The sequence below is a fragment of the Garra rufa genome, chromosome 10 (assembly GCF_049309525.1).
Source record: "Garra rufa chromosome 10, GarRuf1.0, whole genome shotgun sequence".
Classification (NCBI taxonomy): domain Eukaryota; kingdom Metazoa; phylum Chordata; class Actinopteri; order Cypriniformes; family Cyprinidae; genus Garra; species Garra rufa.
Window position 1 is genome coordinate 17163281 of NC_133370.1, and position 23700 is coordinate 17186980.

Consider the following 23700-nt stretch of genomic DNA (forward strand, 5'->3'; position numbering starts at 1 on the left):
GCTTGAGTCCCAAATTACGTAACATATGACTTGGTTTCAGAGAAAAAAATGTATAAAAAATGTATCTTAACTCATTTGTTTCCTCACTGTTTTATCATAATTAAATTCGAATAATTTAGAGTTAGAAAAATACGTTATTTTATTTATTTATTTATTTTATGTATTTATTTTTCATAAAGTTCAGTATCTTAACCAATTATAGGCTGCATCTCTGACCCAGGACCACAAAACTAGTCATACGTGTAAATTTTGTGAAATTAAGATTTATACATAATCTGAAAGCTGAATAAATGCACTTGTCATTGATGTATAGGACACTATTTGGTCAAGATACAGCTAATTGAAAATCTGGAATCTGAAGGTGCAAAAAAAAAAAAAAAAAAAAAATCTAAATATTGCCTTTAAGTTGTCCAAGTTCTTAGCAATGCATATTATTATTAATCAAAAATTAGGTTTTGATGTATTTACGGTAGGACATTTACAAATATCTTCATGGAACATGGTATGATTTTTGGCATATAAGAAAAATGTATAAATGTGACCCATACAATGTATTTTTGGCCATTGCTACAAAAATACCCACGCTACTTAAGGTTTTGTGGTCCAGGGTCACATTTGATTTAATAGTCTGTTAACTAGAAAACAAGACCAAAATACTAAATTAAGAGAACAGTTTATTGCTGTGGGACCCAACTGACAATATTGCTTAATATTTTCACTCTGTTCTCATTTTCTGTAAATATGTCTGGACAAAAGTAGAATTTTTAATACGTTTTAGTTCTGATCTGAATTATTAATTTGCAGTTTATGACTGAACCGTGTCCTGAAATGCCATCTCGATCTAGAGCCAGAAAGATTCCTTCAGTTCAGAGGGAGGTCAAGACAACGGTCTTCACACACACCAGGACGGCTGTTTGTATAGGGATTATTAGACCAGAGGTCTCGTACAGCCCAAAAGCAGATTATGGAAATGCAAAATGCAAAAGTTCCCACCAACCGTTTGTCAAGAGCTGAAAGGATCTGTTTTGATCACTTATTTAACATTCAGTCAGTGGTTATTTAACCCCAACAGCCATGACCAATATGGGTTATATTGTCCCTCAGTCTTGAACAAAGCAAAAAAATCAATCAATGAATAAAAATAATGCACATTTGTGTATTTTAGTAAGAAAACATCTGCCAGAGCTAAAGTAATGTGTTTTTTTAACCTGGAAAACAAGACAAAAATACATAGTTTAGAGTTTTTTCATTTAAGAGGACATTTTCAATGCTTGTCTGGGATAGGACAAGATGAAAGAGAGGGAATGACTTCATTTGCTGCTGCTCCGAATTTCGATTGTTAATCTTTTCCTTGTTCAACTTTTTTCTTCTTTCTTTCTTATTTAAAAAATGTGCTGGAAGTTGTTGAAAAGAACTGATAAAGTGGCTATTGAAACAGCCGATATCTAGCTGATAAAAGACGCCAGTACTACAATACACAGACCTCGCAGAGGACAGATATAGGACACTAGAACAGATTTGTATAAAATGTAAGACCTGGCTTACATCCTGATGGTCCAGATTGTGCTGTTCCTGAGTTTAAGGATTAAAACATAGATTCATGGTTGGTTTTGTAGCACAACTCTCTCTCAGACTGCAGTTGTAAGCTGTTTCTGGGTCCTCAGACACACTCTGTCCTTCACCACCCTCTTAGAGTCTAAATCCTGGTCCACACCGTTCCTGCTAAACCTCATCGAGAGCTATCAAAACACTCTTAGTTCCTGTTCTCTCTCTCGCTTTCTGCTCTCATCCTGCAGGAATGCTGTTTCTCTTCCTCATTACATATCAACCCGATTCAGGCTGGTGAGTCTTTCCTGAGCAAAGTTTAAACTTTTTTTCTTTTCGCTCCAACCTTCTCTTTTTTTTCTTTCTGGGTGACGGGTGTCTAAATACATGCATAATGAATGCATCTCTCATTAGAATGATTGTCAGAGGAAAAACATTGCTTGGCTCACGGCAGGGTTTTCTGGGATTCTAAAATTACGTTTTCTCCTCGTTTTTTTCCCTCCCTCCTTTATTTATCAAAGGCTTTCCACAATCAGCCCTCATCGCGACTGGGACGGCTGTGGGAAACAGATGTTTACTGATTAAGCAGGCGTACCGTGCCAAAGCGGCTGTATTACAGCCCATTCAAAGTGCAGAAAGGACAGGAAAAAAGTTTAAAGAAAAAAAAAGGAAGGGGGAGAAAAAAAAGAGAAAGGCTGACGAAACGCAGGCGCTCACAGGCAGCCCCCTCTTCTGCCGCCGCTTCAACCATAATACGGTTTGATTGTTGAAATTGTTCTTCAGTGGAGAATTTTCTCATTTTTTTTATCTTATTTTTGATACGCTTTTAATGTGTTGGTTATCCCTGCCAAGCTGCCTTTACTCACAATCAGCGTTTACACAAACACTCACTTCAAGCTCGGGCTGCAAGAGACGAGGAGAGGAATGATGGGTGAAAAGGAGAAGAGAAACTCAAAATAATCTGAATGCCACTGGCGAAGCCGACAAACCTGTTTATACCACCACATTCGGCCGTTTCGTTTCAACTGTGGCCAAAATGTAATAGAAATATGTGACCGGCATTGGAGCCAAATGTCCGCTCTCACCCTCGGCTGCCACTTTATGTGGATATAAACACCGGATCTATTTCTCTCTATGTGAGAATACCTCATCAAACGGCCCATCCAAATACCTTTGCAGCAATCCGTTGCAGAGAATTAGCGGAGTTAGCCACATGAATCACGTTAGACGTTAATTACAATGCACTTGGCAATCATTTATTTCTCTCATAGCTCTATTTTACAATTTACAAACTAGATAAAAAAGACCATAAATAAATGACATGTTTCATGTACCTAAATTCATAAAATAAAAAATGGAAGAGAAGGAAAACAATGACACAAATATGCACAGCGTTAAACTGAAAAATGTCTAGATCTGCTGGGGAAAATGCGATTTGTTAGTGTTCCTCCAGAATAAACTACATTAGGAGACTTGGCACGGTACATTCTATTGAATTTCTCTCCTCTCACATTCATTGCATATTCCAAACAGGTCCTAAACAGGTGAGGAGGGAATATCGAAAGATGAAACAGGAAGAAAGCAAAAGCATTTCATAGGAGAATGCGTCACATTAACAAGAAGATGTCTCTCAGATCGGACGGACAGATGGAAGTGGTTGACGTGAAACAGAGCAGACTTGAAATGTTAAAGTTTTTTTTTTTCCCTTTTTATAAACATTCCTGTAATAAGTTTATTTTAGGTACAAATAACGTGCCTCTTCTTGCAGTCCGCATTCGAATTAGCATTGAAATCTTTTCAGTGGTGTTTTTCTAGTTACAACCTCCAGCATTGGTAAGAAGCGAAGAACAGCAGTGGCTTAGTGTATATAGCAAACAACTCCAGTATGTCGGTCTCCAGAGAGTAGCCACAAAGTTCTGCAGTCTTAGCGCACATCATGTGCTTTTGTCCTTTGTGTACGTGCCTCAAAACAAACTGTCATCCTTCAAAGAAAACAGCAACACGCTGCACTGAGAACGGAGAGTTTTTCCTGTCAAGAGTGAGACCGAATGAAAATGTTCATTATATCTCTCATCGAATCTCTTAGGAGACATCCGAAGGGCTTTCGACCGCTCCTCGGGTTGTTTGTCATGTTTTCGGTCTCCTGTTATGGAAGCGTTCAGCATTTGCTGGGAACCATGGGAATTGAAGTCCTTTGTCCCGGTGTCAAGTAAATGTAGTTACTGAAACTGCAATGGATGTGAGTCTGCGCAGCAGATATCGCTGCGGAGCAGATGTGTGAAGGTGACTCTGTGGAGCGAGAGAGAGAGAGAGAGAGAAAAAGAAAATGATTATGATTCAGGGATTCAAAGCATGTTCTGTAAACAGACCAGGACACACAAACGCAGCATTAATTGAAGTAATCCATAGAGTATGGAAACTGAAATTGCTCTGTTTGCTCTGTTGCTGGGGAGCATGGGAAAAACACATTTCGCATTTTTGGCTCACTTTTCATTTTGAGCTCATCCCATCAAACGGCACCAATATATATCCCCTGTATTCATCTGCACTGGTTCTAATCCCAACTAATGAGCGGATAAATAACTGCAGGGGACGGAGAGGAAGTAGAGCAGATCCCATAAACATTGGGTCGGACTTGTTACTTTGTGCTTACCTTAGCTCAGCTCTGATGGAACTTCCAGCAAGGGAGACATGTGTTGATTTCACGGCCCACCGAAGGTCTCCGGAGACAGAGAGGCGAGGAGAGAGAGAGTGAGTGGGGGAAAACCTTGGAGACTGAGGTGGAGAGAGAAAGATGTAAACTGAGGGCCGAGTTTTCTGTTCCAGCGTAGGCCAAGTGGAGCGGTGTGGAGAATTGTAGAGTGGAGACATATTCCATTCTGAGGGTGGGGAGACCTGGAGACCTTCCAGAGCTGGTCCTCTATTGTGGACGTTGGGAAGATGAATGCCTCTCCGAAATCCCCGGAACAAAAGCGTTAAAGAGTGCATAAAATCTTTATCTCCGACGCTTCCATTTCGAGTGTAAAAATTCCGCCAGGTGCCGCTGACTCAAGTAACCGTGAAATGGCAGGAGCGGACCAAAAAAAAAACCTCCAGTACTATTTATACATTTACTTACAGGCACGTACATACAAAAATCAAATAAACCAACAGAGAAACTCCTTCGTAGTTTCATTGAAATGAAAAGCTTCCTACAATCGCATCCAGAGCGTCAGTACAGCGCGGGACGATCCTCTTGACTGGACGGCGGGGATGGCGGTATTGAAAGAAAAGTGCTGTATCGTTCCTCTGAAATCTTTTTCTTTAATGTATTTTTTTCCCCAAATTTAATTTAAAGTGCATGGATGAGGTAAATGGATTTTCTCAGAACCAAAATAAAAAAAGGAAGTCCAAAGTGTGTTTCGAGTTTGTGTTTGATCCCGTGGGTTCAGACAGGAACCATCCTGTCTTGCATTTGTTGCATCTGGGACAGCATTCCCTGCGCGCTGTTGAGGATCTTATCCTGGTGTGCGGCAGAGGAGATCCCTATCCTTGCCATGTCTCTGTTCCAACGAAACACAAAGACAAAAGTGATGAGAACATGATTTGGTTTCATTTCTGTATCCGTCTCTTCTCATTTGCTTTTAACATGAAATCTCAGAACTTGATCCTGGCTGAACATTTGAATGCCAAAGTAGAAGTTGCTTGAAGCTTTGTTGGCATCTACAGGGCTTTTGCACAGAAATGTAACTACTGAAACAATACGTCAGGACTGTGTATCCCTGAGCGCTGATTTAAGCTCTGGGTTTCTTTTTGTTGAAACACTCAATGCCAATGTATACACAGCACACGTCTTCTAACACTTTAAGAATGCCCAGTTTTTGTCACGTGACTTACTCTTGTGTCATGTGGACCACAGCCTCTGGAGTGGTGTAGCCAGCAGCAGTGAAGTTGTCTCTGTAACGTTCCATGTTGATGGCCTGCAGCCAGTCGGCAACTGATCCCACGGTAGATGTGAATTCTGGGCTGCTGGGCTCCAGGAGGGTGGTGTTGGGTCTACAAAAAGAGAAAAGACTTGGTTAGGAGCCCCAAGAGCTTGGGCTGGCTCTGTGTTGCCCACTTTGAACAACGTATGAAAGAGCTATAAAAGATTGTATAGCCGTGAGCATCACTTCATTGGAACACGTTTATATAACTCTGCAAGTCATGCATGTAACATGCACTTATGTGCCACAGCTAAAAAAGCATTTGCAGTAATTTATCACTGGTAAAAAATGAGACTGGGTCGGCGTCGATAGCCTTGTGGTTAGTGCGCCGACATATAGCGCAATTGTGCTCACGGCGACCTGAGTTCGATTCCCGCCTCGAGGTCCTTTGCCAATCCTGCTCCCCTCTCTCTGTCCACTGATTTCCTGTCATCTCTCTACTGTCCTGTCCATTAAAGGCATAAAAAGCCCAAAAAATATAACTTTAAAAAATGAGACTGGAACCAAGAACATGACTTATACGAGAAGAGACATGCCCATTCAGACTGAGCTAAGACTTTAAGCCAAGTGGATTTTAAGATGAGCTAAGATTTTAGGCTAAGTGGATATAAATTATAAATTAATTAATTTAAAATGGAAAAAATGGAAATTTCACTAAAACGTAATAATATATTATTAAAATATGAATGAAACAAAAAAAAACTGTTGGAAAAAAGCTAAAAATGGATGAGAAAAGATATCACTTCCAGAAAATAGGTGCATGTTGCCCCTTGGCTTATATGAGATTTATTTTATTACCTGGCAATCTCTCCTCCCGTCCTTTTCAAGCTGTTGGGGTTGCGGATGAGTTTGTCCAGCATGTTGACAATTTGACTGAACTTTGGCCTTTCTGCACGCTCTTTCTGCCAGCAATCCAGCATCAGCTGGTGCAAAGAAACAGGACAGTCCATAGGCGGAGGCAGTCTGTAGCCTTCCTCGATTGCCTTTATAACCTGAAACAAACATCCAAATGGTGTTAAACAACAGCTGAAAATGTCTACACTAAAACTAAATCAACTCCGTCCAACACTTACATCCTGGTTACTCATGTCCCAGTATGGCCGTTCTCCATATGACATGACTTCCCACATGACGATGCCGTAACTCCATACATCAGAGGCGGAGGTGAACTTCCTGTATGTAATGGCTTCGGGGGCAGTCCAGCGAATAGGTATCTTGCCTCCCTGTGATTGATAGGTTCCTGTTATTTCCTTTCAAAAGAGATAGCAAACACATGCATGGAGGTTAATCACACACACGCATGCACACACGCACACACACACGCTCGGCACTCAATGTTGGGGTTAGTTTGCTAAGTTCTATAAATACTAGCGCTTCATGTAAGCACATGCAGGTTAAATGCTGAAGATAATGAGTTAGAAAGCTTGTTTTAGAGCTGCAAACAAAAAATGTGTGAAATCTTACCCTAGTAGTGTAAGCAGCATCTGGATCTTCTTCCAAAACTCGAGACATGCCAAAGTCAGATACTTTGCACACAAGGTTACTGTTAACCAGGATGTTGCGTGCCGCCAGGTCACGGTGGACGTAGCTCATGTCAGAAAGATACTTCATTCCTGAAGCAATTCCACGCAGGATGCCCACCAGCTGAATTACAGTGAACCGCCCATCGTTCTTCTGTGAAGGAAGAACATTTACAGTTAAAAGATGTTTCAAAGCCAATATAGTACACCATAGTAAATGACCGCTGGATCAAAGATGTGCTTGAAATAAAACACAAACAAAACCCACCCTGAGAAAGGCATCGAGGGATCCGTTCTCCATGTACTCAGTGATGATCATAACTGGCTTACCTGCGCAAAAAGAGATAAATAAAATTAGTAATGAACTGAAAAATGAAAAGTAACAGTAAAGACACTGTATTTCATATAAATGCTGTTCTTTTGAATTGTCTGTTCATCTAAAAATCCTGAAAAAAGTATGTATCACCGTTTCCACAAACATATGAAGCAGCACAACTGTTTTTGACATTGAAAATAAGACATTTTCTTGAGCAAATCAGCATATTAGAATGAATGTCAGTACTAGATCCCTCTTATTTTGGTAAAATTATTTTTTATATTTTATAAATTATTTTGCAAGGTGTATGTAAACTTTGGACCACAACTGTATATGTTAGAACTTTAACTTACAAAATTTGATTTGCTTAATCTTGAGTTTCCAACTTTCATTCAACAGAATACATCATTAAATCCTTTGTTGCTATAATAGCATCTGATTGGCTGCAGTTTGTCCTATTTAGAACCAATCAGAGTTTGTAAATCTGGGTCCTGAACCAATTATCTGCTTCAAGAGCAAAAACACTCTGAGTGAAAACTCTAAGTGCATCAAAACGTCAAGAAAAATGCTGAGATTTTACGTTGTTTGTCACCACATGCACTCAACTGCGCACATCAGCACATTTGAATGACACTTCCCAATCAAGCCCTGAAGTGTCCGTCTGCTAGCCCCTCCTCTTTTCTCACACTCCCCCCTCTCTCTTCCTCTTCGCTTCTATTTGCGAGTGGGATTTCTGTGTGGGTTTGTTTACTGAATGCAGCCGTTGCTGGAGGCTATCAGGGCTGGATTCCCACATTACCTGCCAGTCAGTACCGAGACAAGGCAATGCTATGGCAACGCAGGCCCCTCTCACGGAGCCGAAAGGAAGGAGCGCAGGGGCTTCACAAAAGAGGACAATGGCACACGCACACACACACCTACATAGAGCCGCTTACAAACGCGTACGCACATACGCACTTCACCTCAGAGGAATCATTTCAGTGTTCTAGCGGTGCCTTCATTATGCAAATACAATCTTGCATTTAATGCCAGTGCATAAAAGAGTGCGCCCACCAAGCCCGTCTGTGAATGCTTTCTGCGGAGACGGCTGGCATCCTGCTTTTCTCCAGCTCTCTGAGGCTTAGGGGCATTTTGTCTTTATTTATTTAGGACAATTTCTACATCATTAGTAATTTATTTAACAGGTTTAATTGGCCCGGTTGGAGGCGTAGGCTATGAGAGGGCTGCCATTGTCTGTTTGTAATAACAGTTATCCTGAAGACACTACTTCTCTGCCATGCTGAGGATTATGGGAGAAGGGCTGCTAATAACAAACAGCACTCCAACGCTTCAAACTAAGCCAGCAATGAGATGCCAGTCCTTTTAAAGGAAAACGTCTGATCATGATGGTATCGCACATTTTCTTAATGCAAATGGCTCATGTACAGTAACTGAAAGGCATACTTTCATTCCTATAGTCGCCATTTTTATTTTTCATGTATTTTTCCGAGTGGTCTCTCTGCTGCTCCTTATGTCTCTGTCTTTGCTCTCTGTTCCCTTTCTCTCTCTGTAACCCATCTGTTGGCATTGTCTTCACTAATACATCAGAGAGGATGGGGATTTGCCAGGACTGTCTGGAGAAAAGATGTGACTCGGTGGGATTGTGGGATTGTTACATGTCTGCAGAAGCCCCTGCATATGAATGCAGCTCTCTCCCATCCAGTCTACCAAAACAAGCTCCAAAAAAAAAAACATCTTCATCTTTGTGTTTCTCCAGAGCTCCCGAACTGCCAGACAGCACAAGAGCCATCAGCGTCAGAAGACACTAAGGGTGTTCTTCAGTCCAGCTGTCAAATGCAAAGCCATCTAATGCAAATCACAGCTCCACGGTCACACACACACACACACACACAGACACAGACACCAGGTCCTCTGCATATTTGTTATGCACGGTGAGGTCTGGCCACAACTACACCCTGGAGGTTTCTTAAACACACATATGAGAGAGTCAACTTTCAATCAATAGCAAGTTATTAAAAGGTTTGATGTCAGGTCTGCCAGCCGGCCAAGATTCCGTTCTAGTAATGGGAAGGGTGCATTACAAAAAGACAGGGTTGATTTTCATCAAATTAAGGAATGGGGAGTACGTCATTTCTTCAGCGTGGTTCCAAAATGCAGTTAAGATGCAAACAGGAGGCAGGCATCAACAGTAAAAAAAAATGTAGACGCAAAAGTGGTCCAATTCTTAATAAAAGGCTTTGATGGCTAAAAGTCAAAGCAAAAGTCAGAAACCTAAAGAAATGAAAACCATCAGCTCTACAGCAGAGCTTCAATGGGTGGCCAAATAAGCTGGCAGCACAGCAAACAATAGTCTTCTTAATGAGTATTTTTGTCGTTTTGCAGCAAAATATGTAAACATACTTTTTAGGGGCTTGGCATGCAAAAACAAGCTGTTAAAAGTTATGTAAGATGCTAAATTGCATAAAACTTTATTACTCATTATTTATATTTAAGTTCATAAAAGTCTTGTTTCGTGTTTTAAAGTATAAATCCTACCAACTGAATAAGGTTCATGCTTAAAACACGAAATAAAATGAAAGATGGCTGTAGACAGTGAAGCACACAGTTTGAATTGTAAAAAATCAACAAGGTCACGATTTGCAAAAGATATGCAAAACCAGAACAAATCTGTGTGAAAGGATGTGGTCACTGTCAACGAATAGCTTGTTCATATTAAAAACAGTCAAAAGACTCACATTTAGTGACGACTCCCTCCAGTCGGATGATATTGGGGTGGTCGAACTGGCCCATGATGCTGGCCTCGCTTAGAAAGTCCCGTCTTTGCTTGTCGGTGTATCCTGCTTTGAGGGTTTTTATGGCTACGCAGATCTCACGCTTTCCAGGCATCTTGAGACGACCGCTGCACACCTCCCCGAACTCTCCTTTAAATGGAAAATCAGGCTTGGATCAGAAATGTCTGTGGTACATAATGACCCATGAGATATCTCTAGAGCGGTGGGCTAACATTTCACTCTTAACAGTTGCGGTCTAGCTACACTCAGTCTGAGACAGGCGGAAAGGAAAACAGCAGGTCGTTTGCTCACCAATGCCGATGACCTTTTCAATCTTGATGCAGGAGGCGTCGATTTCTTTAGCGAATTCACGGACTGCTTGGTTGGGGTCCTCATAGGTGAAGGGGTCCACATAGATCCGAACCCCTGTGGAGAGACGGAGAGAAGTGCCTACATGTAAGAGGTTGAAAGAAGAGGAGGGGATGATTGCTGGCAGACAGACAAAATGATGAATATACTGTATTCCATATCTGTTTTCCATTCTCCTCCCTCTCGTGTTGGCTTCCGTCTGTCCTCTACCACATACAAACTCCTCTTCTTATTTACAACTTCAACTTAGATGATACATATATATTTGAGAATGTGTCAGCCTTACCTGGATGTAAATGCCTCTCCTCATCAGAATCCTGTTTGGCTTTGCTGTATTTGCTTCTCCTGTTAACAGAGAGATGAGCAGGATTTTAATTCACATGAAAGAACTATCAGACATCTCTTTCATGTCTTTTTTTAAACAAGAACGAGAATCTTTGAGATTTAACAATGTCAAATGTCAAAATGTGATCGTTTTTGGATACCAAAGTGTGCAATTTAAAAGTCAGATGGGTAAAGTAACTTTTTGCATTAATTTTTGCATAAATTATTTGACTTCTAAGTATTATTAAAACACATCCTAAAACAGGCTGTTCACCTTCAAGGTTAGTGATGAATGTTTTGTGTCCAAAAAAAAAAAAAAAAATCACACTTAAATGAGAAATAAATACATAAATCTGCAAAACATACACAAAGACTAACAGGCACATGAAGGAGCATGCTGTTCCAAGTCATTGAAGCAGGTCAAGGTTTTGAATAACCTTTTAACCTTTTCTTTAAAAGTGGGGCTGTAAAAATCTGTAACGCTAATAAAGCTGCACAGAGAGAGAGAGTGCGCCATCAAAGCAGAAAGATGGTCTGTTCATGAACCAAGTCCCTTGGCCTTTCATCTGAAATCATTTAGAGATCGACAGATAAAGAACAAACAGGAATGATTTAAAGAGAATGACAGATGAGTAAACACAAACTCATCAATTGGCCAAAATGGCAACAAAGTCCCATTTGAAACCACTCCTCCCCCTCCCCTAAAAACATCTCTCCTTGTCTATCCACAATGATATAAAGGAGCTAGTATGCACCACCTTCAAAGTTCCCATTTCACCTAATCACCTGCTGACCCCTTAGGGCCAACCACTGACCCCTCGGCATGGGCGCAGGGATCAGAAGAGAAGCAATGGAACGGATAACAACCCCACCCAGGACGCTGCCCTAACCCAAGACTCCCTGCTGGGGATGGGGTCACCTGCCTGTATATAGAAAGTGGGGGCTCGACCGGGAATGCACAACTGCTGTTATTGTTTTTCTAGTGCATTCTGGCTTGACAAAGGCTCCCGAGGTTTGGGGCTAGTGAAGGAAGAAAAGGCTAGAGGAAGGGAGAGGGGCATATCCACAGGTAGAACAGGAGGAAAGGGCCAGGCTTTAACGCCTGAGCGCTCCGCAGAAGCTGGAAATAGCTCTGCCTGCAGGGGGCCATGGCTTCGTGGGAGGAGGCCCTGCCATCAGCCCAAACGGTTGGTACACGTTTATTTTAGGAACAAGGAGATTATCAGGTGTGCTATCCAAGTACCAAAGCGAGGAACTCATGGCTTTGTGCAAAGTTGCAACCCCCCCCCCCCTTGCCTCCACGATTGAGCGGTTGGTGTCCCCTCAAGGTAGAGAAGAGTGGGCCAAAGGTGAGAGCTACTTTGGATTTGTAGTCTTGTCTCCTGATGAGGGGCTCCACTGAGGAAGTGCTTAATGGCTGCTTGGCCAAAACAAAAGCCCCATTCATTAGCTTGGATTGTTATTTTCACCCTGAATGAGGGTGATGCTTCTCTTCAGGGACTTTGAGGATGCGGAGATGATTATCTCAGCTGATAATGATACAGTGTCAACCTGTGTAAGAATAGACAATCTCACCCTGGTCTTGGGAAATTGCGATCGGACACAATAGGAAGAGGCCTTATGAAAGGGAAATGTAGCTGATGATAACCATGGTGGAGTAAGAGCTGAGAGTTTGGCAAGAAAAAGTTGTTTGATTAAGGCAAAGCAACCATGACGTTTTGCCCGTGGGAGTATGACAGCCGCTCTGATTGAGTACAGTACACAGAAGTACACGTATGCGCACATACGCCGTCCTGCCGTGCGTCTCGGCTCCCTTGGGAATGGTACGTGTTCCCTACGGATTCCGACACACACGGCACAGAGACCCGTAGCAGCACAGCGGAGACTAATCAGGCAGAGCTGCCAACGGCCTGTCACAATACCACTACCTACACCACAGGGAAAAAGAGAGCGAGGGAGCTGGAAAGAGAAGGAGGAAGAGCCGTGAGAACCAGACTGATGGACAGGTAGAGAGAGGGGAAGACAGCAGGAGCCCAACAGATAGAAAGACTGATATAGGATGACAGACAGGGTAAGGGAGAGGTGACGGAGATGCCCATAGGGACAAGGGGAGAGACGGAGGAATGCTTCCAGATTCAGACGGTATCTGTGAGACGACTGACACTCAGTTGGGCCTGGTGGCTTACCTGCGGCTGATGATGAAGACTCCGATGAAGATGAGCAACAGAATCACACTGCCGATCACCGACACCAACAGCACAGTGGAGTTAGCGCCATCTCCGATGATGGGAGAGGGAACTGAAATAAAAAAACAACATTTAAGTTTATCTCAAATACATAATTCTCATTTAAAGCAATGGATTAAACTTGTCAGCCATTCTGAATTGTTATGGAAGAGCCAGTGAGGAACAAATCCTGTTTTGCTGAAATGACCTAGTATCAAAGCTCTGAAACATTCCACTCGTTACAGAGTTTACTTTAAAATGCTTTTAAAAATACCAGCTACTTTGTAGTGAGCAAACAAAGAAACTATCGTAAAGAAAAGGAAAACATACAGAAAGACTATAATTATGTTACTTTAGAGAAATAGTTTCCGGATGAATGGCTGATCCACCCTAAAACTCAACACGAGTCTCTAATTGTGGGAACAAAGACTTGCCATTGTTGGTTCAGTAACACGCATACGAAAACCTACCTGAATTGGTCATGAACTCGAAGGGGGCGCTGAAGTCTCCATAGCCAGCGGCGGTGCGGGCGCGCACATGAAACACATAGGAGGTGAGCGGGCTCAAGCCTTTGATCTCGGCACTTCGGGACGAGGTCTTCATTATGCGATAGCTGCGCTCGTTTTGATCCTGATTGGATGAGAGGAATAGGAAATGTTGAACCAACTTGTGGGATTGGTCATTAGGATTGTTTTATTTGGAATCAAACCCTGATAAAACAAAACAGAAGAGGGATTTGTTTAATGTCTGACACAGAAACTACAGCCAGGCTTTTGCAGGGAAAACCGCAGCCTTGTTGTACAAAAACAAGGTTGCCATCTTTGTTTTCGCTCGCTCCCTTGGGTGTAACCTGAATTTGCTTGTTCAAAATTCCCCTGTTTCATCACTAGATCCAAACCACTTAAACAATGTCGAGTTTGAACCAAAACAAGCAAAGGAACTAAGTTTAATTGTTTTTTTTTTTACCCGATGTCCCCTAATGTTTGGCTTGTAATTGTTGGATCAAGAAACAAGAACCTTTGTGTCTTGGTCTTGTGTGTGTGTGTGTGTGTGTGTGTGTGTGTGTGTGTGTGTGTGTGTGTGTGTGTGTGTGTGTGTGTGTGTGTGTGTGTGTGTCAGTGTGTGTTTGCAATGGAAAACCTCAGAGTGTAAGGGAAAAGAATCTGACCACTGCTGCAATCTGTAATCAGTCAGCCAGAGGAAGACACAGCGGGAGCAGAGAGAGGAGAATGCTGTTATCCTCTCTCAGTCCCAATGGGCCGTATGCTCCACCCTAGATCTGTCCATCCACCCCATGCTGTTTCGACCCGTCGGTTCACCAGACTCCTGCTGCAAGTGTGAGTGAGTATGGTCTGGCCATGAACTAAAAGCAGCTCTCTCGTTTTGATGTACCTGACAGCATACGACTCATGTTAAGGACTTAAGTGAAGGCTTCACCTTGATTGATCTTAATCTGTGGTTTCAAAGAAGCATCTCTCCTGTTTGTACTTCTCACAAGTGATGTCACTAGATCTAATCCCGAACAACATTTTCCAAAATGCTTTCAGGATGAAGAACCTCATGAAACACATGCAAAATTGAATGTTTCCAACCAGCATGGTTCTTCTGGTGAAGCAGGTTGACCAAGCTGGTTAAGAAGCCTCATGGGGCTGCACGCCCATATCCCAAACACAGCATATGCGGGTGACCAGCTATGCTAGTCTTTTCAACATGAATAATCTCACCAAAGCAAAATTTTGGAAACTTCTTTACCATGAATCTTCTCACCTTCTCATAGTACTTGACCTCGTACTCAAGAATGACTCCGTTGGGTCTCTCAGGCTGCTGCCATGCCAAAGACACAGCATGTCTGGTGATGTCCTTGGCCTGGATGGTGGTAACTGGAGAGGGAGCTGGAGGAGGAGAAAAACACAAAGAGAAAAAGCTTAGGATTGCTGGGAGAACCCCGACCGCCCATCTGTTTCAAAGAAACGCAAACATTTTAGTGCCATAAAGCAATGAGGAGGCATGATATTGGAGATATTTGTGTTGTCATACTGAGAAAACCTGAATGACAACTAAAAGCTGGAAGCTGCACAGGTTAGCATCTGAAAAATGTAGTGATTACAGCTTAGTGACTTCCAGAAAAATGTTGAATCATCGAAGTGAAGTGCCCATTATATCATCATTCTGGATCCACTATGACAATCATTCAAGTGCTTCTGATTCTTTTCCTTCTCTCCACTTTGCTACTACAGTAGGTCCATTGATGCAGTCAACTAGGGAGCACATGCTTATCTGTAATCTTTCGGGTTTTATCAATGACACTCTACAGTTGCCAAAAGGGAAGCCAGACCATGAAACAATCCTGGCTCAATTACTTAGTACAGATGAAAATTATAATTATAAACAGATCAGTGTTTAATATTTATATTAGCTTGATTTGCTGCTATGCAGTTCCAAAGCTTTTCTGAGTGGCTGCTAGAAATAGCAGAAATATTAATACTGATGTGGCCTTTAGCAAGCACCAATAGGTGCTTCAGTGCTGCAGGGAAAGGTCTGCTCAGAGCCCCGATATATGGGGTTATAAAAGATAAGAACAGACGGTCAGGAGTGAAGGTCTGTTTGAAGAGTGTACAGACAGGTGTGATGGCTATTACAATCAGAGTTCTCCAAGACAATGCTGGTGAGAAAGACTCTTGGAAGACCCCACTCTTGGGGGCCCTACACGCAAAATCCCCAAAGCCAGACAAAAAGACTTCCTGTCTCACGCTTTCTCAAGAACCCGAAATTAAACACCTTGTAAAAGTTAATAGTCCACTCAACGCAAACAAATGTGAGCAGCCAACAAATGCACATATGTGCAATTTGACCCGACACGCGGTTTAATATCATAAAAATCCATTCTGACAGACACAGACTGTGAGTAATTAGAAATTTCTCTGCGGTGATATAAGACAGAGCACTATCACAGACGGAAAGCTGATTAGTGACTTGATGAGTGTTTTGTATCAGACTCTGGTGACAAATTCAACACATCAGCCTGTGACCAGATCACATGACGACATCAGCTTGGTATTTAATGAAGTCATAATAGTGGGAATATCATGTTTAACAATAATTTGTGAACATAAACCGCACACTTACCCGCTTGGTTGGTGGTAACCGTCACAGACACCGCCTGTTCTGGTCCAGGGCTCTGTTTCGAGACCCCATTGACTGCCCAGATCTCAAATGTGTAGTTAGTGTGAGCCTGCAGGTCATTTATGGAAACCCTGGTGGTGCGCAGGCCCAGCTGCTGAGGGGAAAAATGAATGCCGTTGCCGCAGGGCTGACAGCGCTGACCATCAGAACTGCACCGCTTACATATGACGTTGTAAGCGAGGTCCTGCCTGCCACCGGAGGATGCTGGAGCAGTCCACTCCAGATTCACAGAGGTCTCGTTCACGTTGGAAATAAGGTGTTGAGGAGCAGATGGGGGCTCTACGAAAAACAATTTTGGAAAAAGAAACAGTTTAGAAACACTATGACAAAATATGCACATGATTTATGTTTCATTTCCGCTACAGTGATGTCTAGAAGTTTTGGAACAAACAAAACAGGATTATGACTTTGGCAGAGATTGATCTCAAAATACACCCTTGGCAAGGGAATCTTCAATGGCAAACAAATACACACCCGCACACACATACACACCCCCTTTTATTACCACTGCAGGCAGATGATGTTACAGCCTATGACGGATACAAGTCTGTTTGTGTGCTTGTGTGTATTTGTGTACATTTGCGCTGTTTCTCTCCGTGGTGTTTTCGTAAACCAGGCACTGCTGAATTTAAAGATAATTACATTTATGACAAACCAGCACCACAGGCGACGCAGTGCTAGCTGCGCAAAAAGGAAATACACTCAACCCGCGAGAGAGTGTGCGAGAAAGAGAGAGAGAATGATTACATCTCCATAATTGAGCAACTTGCTGATAGGGATCTCATAAATGCTAATTTGGTCGCCCTCGTTGCCATTTCTGGTATAGCAATGACGTTCTCATCATAAATATGGTTTTCTAAATCAGCAATCCCAGGTTGACTTTCTCCCAAAGCTTGCCCAGAGGAACATTTTATTGCTCATAGGTTGCTCAGGAGACTTAATTGAGTTCTTGGTTATGTTATATTAAATTATGAACTTGAATATAGATGTTTGTTCTAAAATTCCTGAGGAGAAATAAACAAAGAAGTGATAGAAGTTTTAAATCAGAAAGTTCTCAGATTTCATCAAATATATCTTAATTTCTGTTCCGAAAATGAATGATAGTCTTACGGGTTTGCATTGACATGAGTGTGAGTAATTAATGACAGAATTTTCATTTTTGGATGAACTATCCCTTAAACATTATAGTGTTTTTATATTATTAGAGAACTAATCTAGAGTTTACAGAGCAGGTCACTTGTGAAAACTGGACAAGACATGTTCAAATGTAGATTGAATTCAGGTTGTTATATTAAGCTATGAACTTAAATATATGTTTGTCCTGAAATTCCTGAGGAGAAATAAACATAAAAAGATGTGATAGAATTGTTAAATCAGTCTGAAAGTTCTCAGATTTCATCAAAAATATCTTAATTTGTGTTCCGAAAATGAATGATAGTCTTACAGGTTTGTAACAACATGAGGATAAGTAATTAATGACAGAATTTTCATTTTTGGATGAACTATCCCTTATACATTATAGTGTTTTTATATTATTAGAAAACTAATCTGGATTTTACAGAGCAGATCACTTGTGAAAACCGGATAAGAAATGTTCAAACTTGACAGCCTGAGACACTATTGAGATCTTATTTGAAACTCCAGAGGATGTGAGGTTTTTAAAGTCTTTGTTATCATTATGAAATCTGAGGAGTAAGAGATATCCACCTTTTAATTAATATAATAACAAATACCAATTTACAATAACAAGAAGCATAACTGAGTGTTTTTGCACAGAAAACCTTGCACATACGAATTTTACAAAAGCTCTTATGTAAAAAAAAAAAAAGGTTCCACATGGGTCACATTTGAATCACATTGCTGTAATGAAGACGCAAATTAACTTTTGAAGCAAGTCTCCTCATCTTCTACTGGCCGGACAAGTTTCCAAATCACACAACTGATGCCAAAGTTGGCATATTTAACTTGTACTTTATCAAAAATGACTCACTTGACTTTTTTAAAAGACTTCCCTTGAGATTCCTATGTGTGGTCTCAACTACCACATGCCCAACATCAAACTCGATGAAGTGAGTGAAGAGGACAAACATTCAAACAAGATGTGTCTCATTATCCCTCCTTGAGGTCTCCGCATATGGCAAAAGCCATTTTCAAATATCTCCATATCCTCCAAATCATTTAAACACTTCAAACACATATCTGACCTAGGTCTGGATTAGATTGAATTCCTCCTGGCTGAGCTTTAAGTGTAAATGGTCTTTAAACTCTGTTTAACCTGTATTAAGTATGTGGCTCCTGTATCCATCCGGCAGACTGGGGTGAACCGAGCACGCTCCCACGGTGGCTCTGTGCCACACGCTCCGTGATTGACAGGAGCTGATTAAGTCGACTGGCTTCGCTGCATTTTAATACGATAAGGCGAGAGAGAGAGGTTCGGCTCGGCAAGCGTAATGGGGTCGTTTCTCGCGCGCCTCTTCGCTGTCTGTCTCCCCACTTTCTCGCATCCCGCTTTTTTCCCTCCCTTGCTACCTAGCGCCTTTTTATCTCATTTCTTTGCGTGCGCCTTTAGCGATTTGGCTGTTGAGTATGTGACGGGTGCTTCTGGGTGAACGACAGACGGCGATATGAAAGAGAGCTCCAATTAAAGAGGCTAGAGAAAGCGAGAAAGACAATCCGATACGTAGAATGCACGTCCGGGCGGGCGATAGGTGCATGAGGGCCCTTTCCCCCCACCTGCCGCCCCTGATCATTCAGATCTGGAAAACCCATTAAACCTGACACCGTGAACACATCTGGCCTGGGTGCCTCTCTGCCCTTTTCCCAGAGATCTTTAATAAATTTATCACGTAATGCTTTTTTGATCACACCAACTTGAGAGTGTGTGTGTGTGTGTGTGTGTGTGTGTGTGTGTGTGTGTGTGTGTGTGTGTGTGTGTGTGTGTGTGTGTGCAAAAACCTGAGTGATTCATATGTGAGAAAGACCGTGTCATGAACGACTTGACGTGTGTTCAGTTTTTACGATTAACCCTGTCGTCTTGGCTGAGAGCTGTGGCGCGTAGACTGTCGAAGCTACAGTGCAGGTCTCAATTTAACAAGCAGAACACTGTTATCAAGTCTATGACTCACCTCAGGGTCTGACACACATATATATCTTTACTCATCATGACAGGGCTCCTCCCAACTCACTGCTACGCACACACATATTCAGTCAGTCACAAAACTTTTTGATTAGGCAACGGAGGAATAAAAGACACAAAATAACATCCGCTGCAATTAAACATCCAATAATTTGTCACTGTCAAACACTTTATTTTGTTCTCAACTTTAGTAAGTAGCCTTTAGGAAAACAGCTCCACTGGTGTGTGAAGTGAACAGCTGCAGTCTAATACAAGTCCAGGCGGTGCTGGTTCTCTTGAGTGATATGTGCTTCCTCAGTTCAAAATCCCTGACCTGGTCTAATGATTACTCATGTCCAGGGTGGTTTGTTTACGTCTGTGTTTTTAGCCTCACGCTGCCAGACTTTTGACTACAAGCATAATCTAGTCCACATTGCAGCTTATTATATAAATACTACTTTTTTTCCTTTTTTTTTTAAACCAAATAGTTGCAGGATTGGTAAGCATTAATATGAAAGTAATTACAACTTTCTGTCTCAAAATTCAGATTTTTTTTCTCACAATTACAAGTTTACATCTTGCAATTCAGACTTTTTTTCTCTGAACGGTATTGCAAGTTATAAAGTCAGAATTGCAAGATATAAACTCACATATCTGAGAAATTAAGTCTAAATTGCGAGATTAAAAAAAAATCAAAATTGTGAAATTGTGCAAATGCGAGTTTGTATTGAGTCTTTTTCCTTCTTAGAATTGGACTAATTTGCAATTGCGAGTTTATATCTCGCAATTCTGAGAAAAAACTTTATTTCTCATAATGGCAAATTTATATATCACAATTCCGAAGTTCTGAGTTTATATCATGAAATTCTGAGAAAAAATGTCAGAACTCCAATTTTGTATCTCAAGATTCTGAGAAAAAAGTCCAAATTGCAAGTTTGTATCACACGATTGTGAGAAAAAAGTCAGAATTCTGAGATTTTAAAAATTGCAATTACTTTTTTTATTTTTTATTTATAAAAAAAAAGGTAAAAAAGAATGTGTGTTTTTCCCCCTCAGAATTTGACTTTTTTTTATTGCAATTCTTTATATAGATAAGAGTTTATATCTTGCAATTCTGAGAAAAAAAATCACAATTGTGGTATCTCGCAATTCTAACTTTATTTCTCAGAATTGCAAGTTTATATCTCACAATTATAACTTTCTTTCTTAGAATTGTGAAAAAAAAGTCAGAACTGCGAGTTTGTATCACACGATTCTGAGAAAAAAAGTCAGAATTCTGAGATAAAAAGTCACAAATACCTTTTTCATTTTTTATTCAGTAGTGGAAACAGACTTCCATAACATAAGAGATTTCTTTCACAAAAAAAAATAAAAAATCTTACCTACACCAAACATCTGAATAGTAGTGTACTTTGGACTACAAATGGTCTTGAAGTTGCTCCAAAAACCAGAGGTGATGCACAAAGACTATATTAAGCCATGAAGTCAGTGTGAAAGTTAAATACACTTACGTGTGCAAGGCATAGAAGCAGGGTCTGTCTCAGACCTGAAGAAGCCTTTGTCACAGGCACAGGAAGTGGATCCCTCCCTAATGGAGTAACTGTGCAGGGGACACTTAGAACAGCTGTCGTCTGTTGCCAGCGCTCGGTAGTAACCGATCTTACAGGCTGTGAGGAGAAAGAAAGTGAGAGAAAATTGAGACGTTAATGATCATGAACTATTTAACATATATTGCTACAGTAGCTCATCATTTTGAGATGGAACTCTAACTCTATCACCTCCAGCAATCATAACGGCACTCTGAGTGTGAATGTTTATGTGAAACACACTGTAAGGGAGTGGTGTGGAATGTCTGAATGACAGACAGCAGTGCACGGCTTTATGACACTAATGAAGAGAGGAAGTGATACTAGAGGAATGCACTGTCATTAATCCCAACACCCAAGCCAAGCCCTTTCTCTCTCCCTCTCAGCATTTGTTCTCCAGCTCTATTTTCTCTTTCATTCTCTTTTCAAGTTTGTCCGCTTTTATTTCTCACCCATTTTTGTCCTTCCTCCAGCTTTATTCTTTTCTTCCTTTGTTTGTTTGTCTTTCTGCTTCCTTCTTTCTTTTTCTGTTGCTCCTTCTAATATGCCACACACACAAACACACAGCATAATTTCCTATTTACGGTGACAGAGACAAAGGAATGCTTTGAGGTCTTTTATTGACTTTTTTTTTCCAACAAAGCCATCGATACCCGCACAAGTACAGATAGCATTTGAACATGAATAAAGCCGCTATTTATGACATTTATCTAAGAGTTTATTGATCTGTAGATAGTTTACAGATGTGTTTCCCTAAAAGGCCCTATCAATATAAACGCTCCACGCCGAATATCACAAATCACAATAATGCTCCTAGCGATAATCATACATGCTCTTAGCAAAGCATTATGGGAAAGAAACACAAGGCTTTCATATGACAAATAGGACAAACAAGCTTTCGTGTGTCGAGAGGACGGCCCTTAAAGGGCGGTCACACTAGGCTTTGTGTGCCATTCACTTACATTCATACGAATGCGAACAAATGTGAGGAATATTTGTCTTTCACTGCCTACAAAAGTTTGGGTTTGGTGAACTGGTGACCTGGCAAGTTCACAAACTAAAAAGATGTTAGACCAACAGAAGATCCAGACGTCACAGACTGGCCTCTTGTATGAAAATCAAACATTGGGGCAATTCTCATTTTTGTGGTTTTGCATCTAAGTATGAAAGAAAGCAAAATTCAATTTACAATGAATTTAGGCATCAAAAAAAAAAAAAAATTGTACTTACAACGTATGTAATGTGTTAAGTCATAAACCTTGTGCAAGACGAGCACTTGTGGTTAAAAGTTTATACTCTTTAATTTATTTTAGAAAATGATTCTTATTCCCTGGGTGGGACCATGTAGAGCCCTTTGAAGCTGCATTGAAACTGCAACCAATTGGCTCTCATTGGAGAAAAATCCTGGAATGTTTTCCTCAAAAACTTTAATCGACTGAAGAAAGAAAGACATGAAAATATTGGATGACATGGGGGTAAATTCTAAGGAAATTTGAATTTAGGAGTAAAACTGATTCCTTAAAATCTAGCACGATTGCCAATTTGCACTGCTCCTGAACAGCCATGTAGCCACAGTGAAATATCACTAGTCTCAAATATAGATGCAAATTAAATGTGAAATACAGATTGTTTGTAATATCGTTACTTCACCAGCACCACTTCAAGTGAGGACCGAAAAGATCTCTGCTTTCCACAAATATAAAGGACAGACAAGATGCAGGAGGTCAAGACACAGAGTACTTCAAACAAGTGTCCCTCATCACTCTGCCTCATTCTCTCTTATTTTCTCTCTTTGCTGGCCAATTCTTTTTCTCACATAAGTGTCAGGAACCCTGGGGCCGCATTAGTGCTCACCCCCGGGAATCACCACCTTCCACTCTCTTCCATTTCTCCGTTTCATCTCTCCCTCCATCACAGTCTTCCCAGGGACCAATCACTCGCAATCAGCCGCAACAGCATGCTTGATCAGAGGAGGGGGTTAACGTACATCTTCTGAGAGAAGATTAACACAGTTTTGTCATCTTCTAAACGAGATCCATAAAACAACAGTAGGGGGTGAGGGACGGAAAGATAGGACGAGCTCAGGGGAGAAGAGATGCGGAGCTGGGTCGCGACCTCCAGTGGACGGTGAGCTTTGTTGCCATGCGTTGGAGGGGAATGATGGGAATTAGAGCTGGAGGCTTCATCTGATCAGCTTTGGTTCATATTAACACCGGCTGCAGGACGGAGTTAACTGAAGAGGATTCTTGGGAAGCTTAAAACCACGGTAGGATACTGGAGGTGTTTCGAGAGATCAAGAGACCTCGAGTGCAGGAGCTTGTTTATAACCGAATGCACTCGTTGACTTGTAGCACTTTTCTCAAGCACTTAGGATATCTAACACCCTCCACCTGCTTAAGAGCCCGAGTGTTTTCTCAGTCCCAGACCCTTACGGAAGACGACCAGCTGTCCCCTCCCTTCCTAAGTCCTCCATCCTAGGTCCCTCATGAGACCCCTAACAGCTCCTGGTTTCAATTCCACACACAGCTCTCATCCCCCCCCTACAGATCTGACCTTTCCACTCTCTCTTAGGGCTGGGCAATTTGGCTTAGAATCAAAATCTCGATTAATTGAACATTTTAACCCGATTACGATTAATGAACGATTATTTTATTTATTAATAAAATTATATTTAATTATATTTATATAATATTTATTTTTTTGCCCTCATAGTTCACTGACAAGTTTTGTACAGTAAATATGTTCACATTTTACAAGCGAGAGATTTTTGGATGAAGGGTG

The 23700-nt window shown here is 41.3% G+C and overlaps 1 protein-coding gene across 4 annotated transcripts in view; it reads right to left on the reverse strand.

The window, feature by feature from the left end:
• Positions 1-2775: 2775 nt before the first annotated feature.
• epha4a (eph receptor A4a) overlaps positions 2776-23700 on the reverse strand; it is a 39967-nt gene continuing 19042 nt past the window's right edge. Inside the window, exons 4-18 of one of the 4 annotated variants that reach the window (XM_073849589.1) lie at positions 20845-21000; positions 16162-16497; positions 14803-14927; positions 13506-13665; positions 12997-13108; positions 10773-10831; positions 10430-10567; positions 10082-10267; positions 7299-7360; positions 6975-7184; positions 6584-6760; positions 6309-6502; positions 5422-5580; positions 4199-5087; positions 2776-3834 (exon numbers count right to left, since the gene is read on the reverse strand). In XM_073849589.1, coding sequence (XP_073705690.1) covers positions 4973-5087; positions 5422-5580; positions 6309-6502; positions 6584-6760; positions 6975-7184; positions 7299-7360; positions 10082-10267; positions 10430-10567; positions 10773-10831; positions 12997-13108; positions 13506-13665; positions 14803-14927; positions 16162-16497; positions 20845-21000 — 2189 coding nt within the window. In that variant the 3' untranslated portion in view covers positions 2776-3834; positions 4199-4972. The remainder of the gene's footprint in view (positions 3835-4198; positions 5088-5421; positions 5581-6308; positions 6503-6583; positions 6761-6974; positions 7185-7298; positions 7361-10081; positions 10268-10429; positions 10568-10772; positions 10832-12996; positions 13109-13505; positions 13666-14802; positions 14928-16161; positions 16498-20844; positions 21001-23700) is intronic. The other 3 variants (XM_073849591.1, XM_073849592.1, XM_073849590.1) reach the window with 3 other exon arrangements.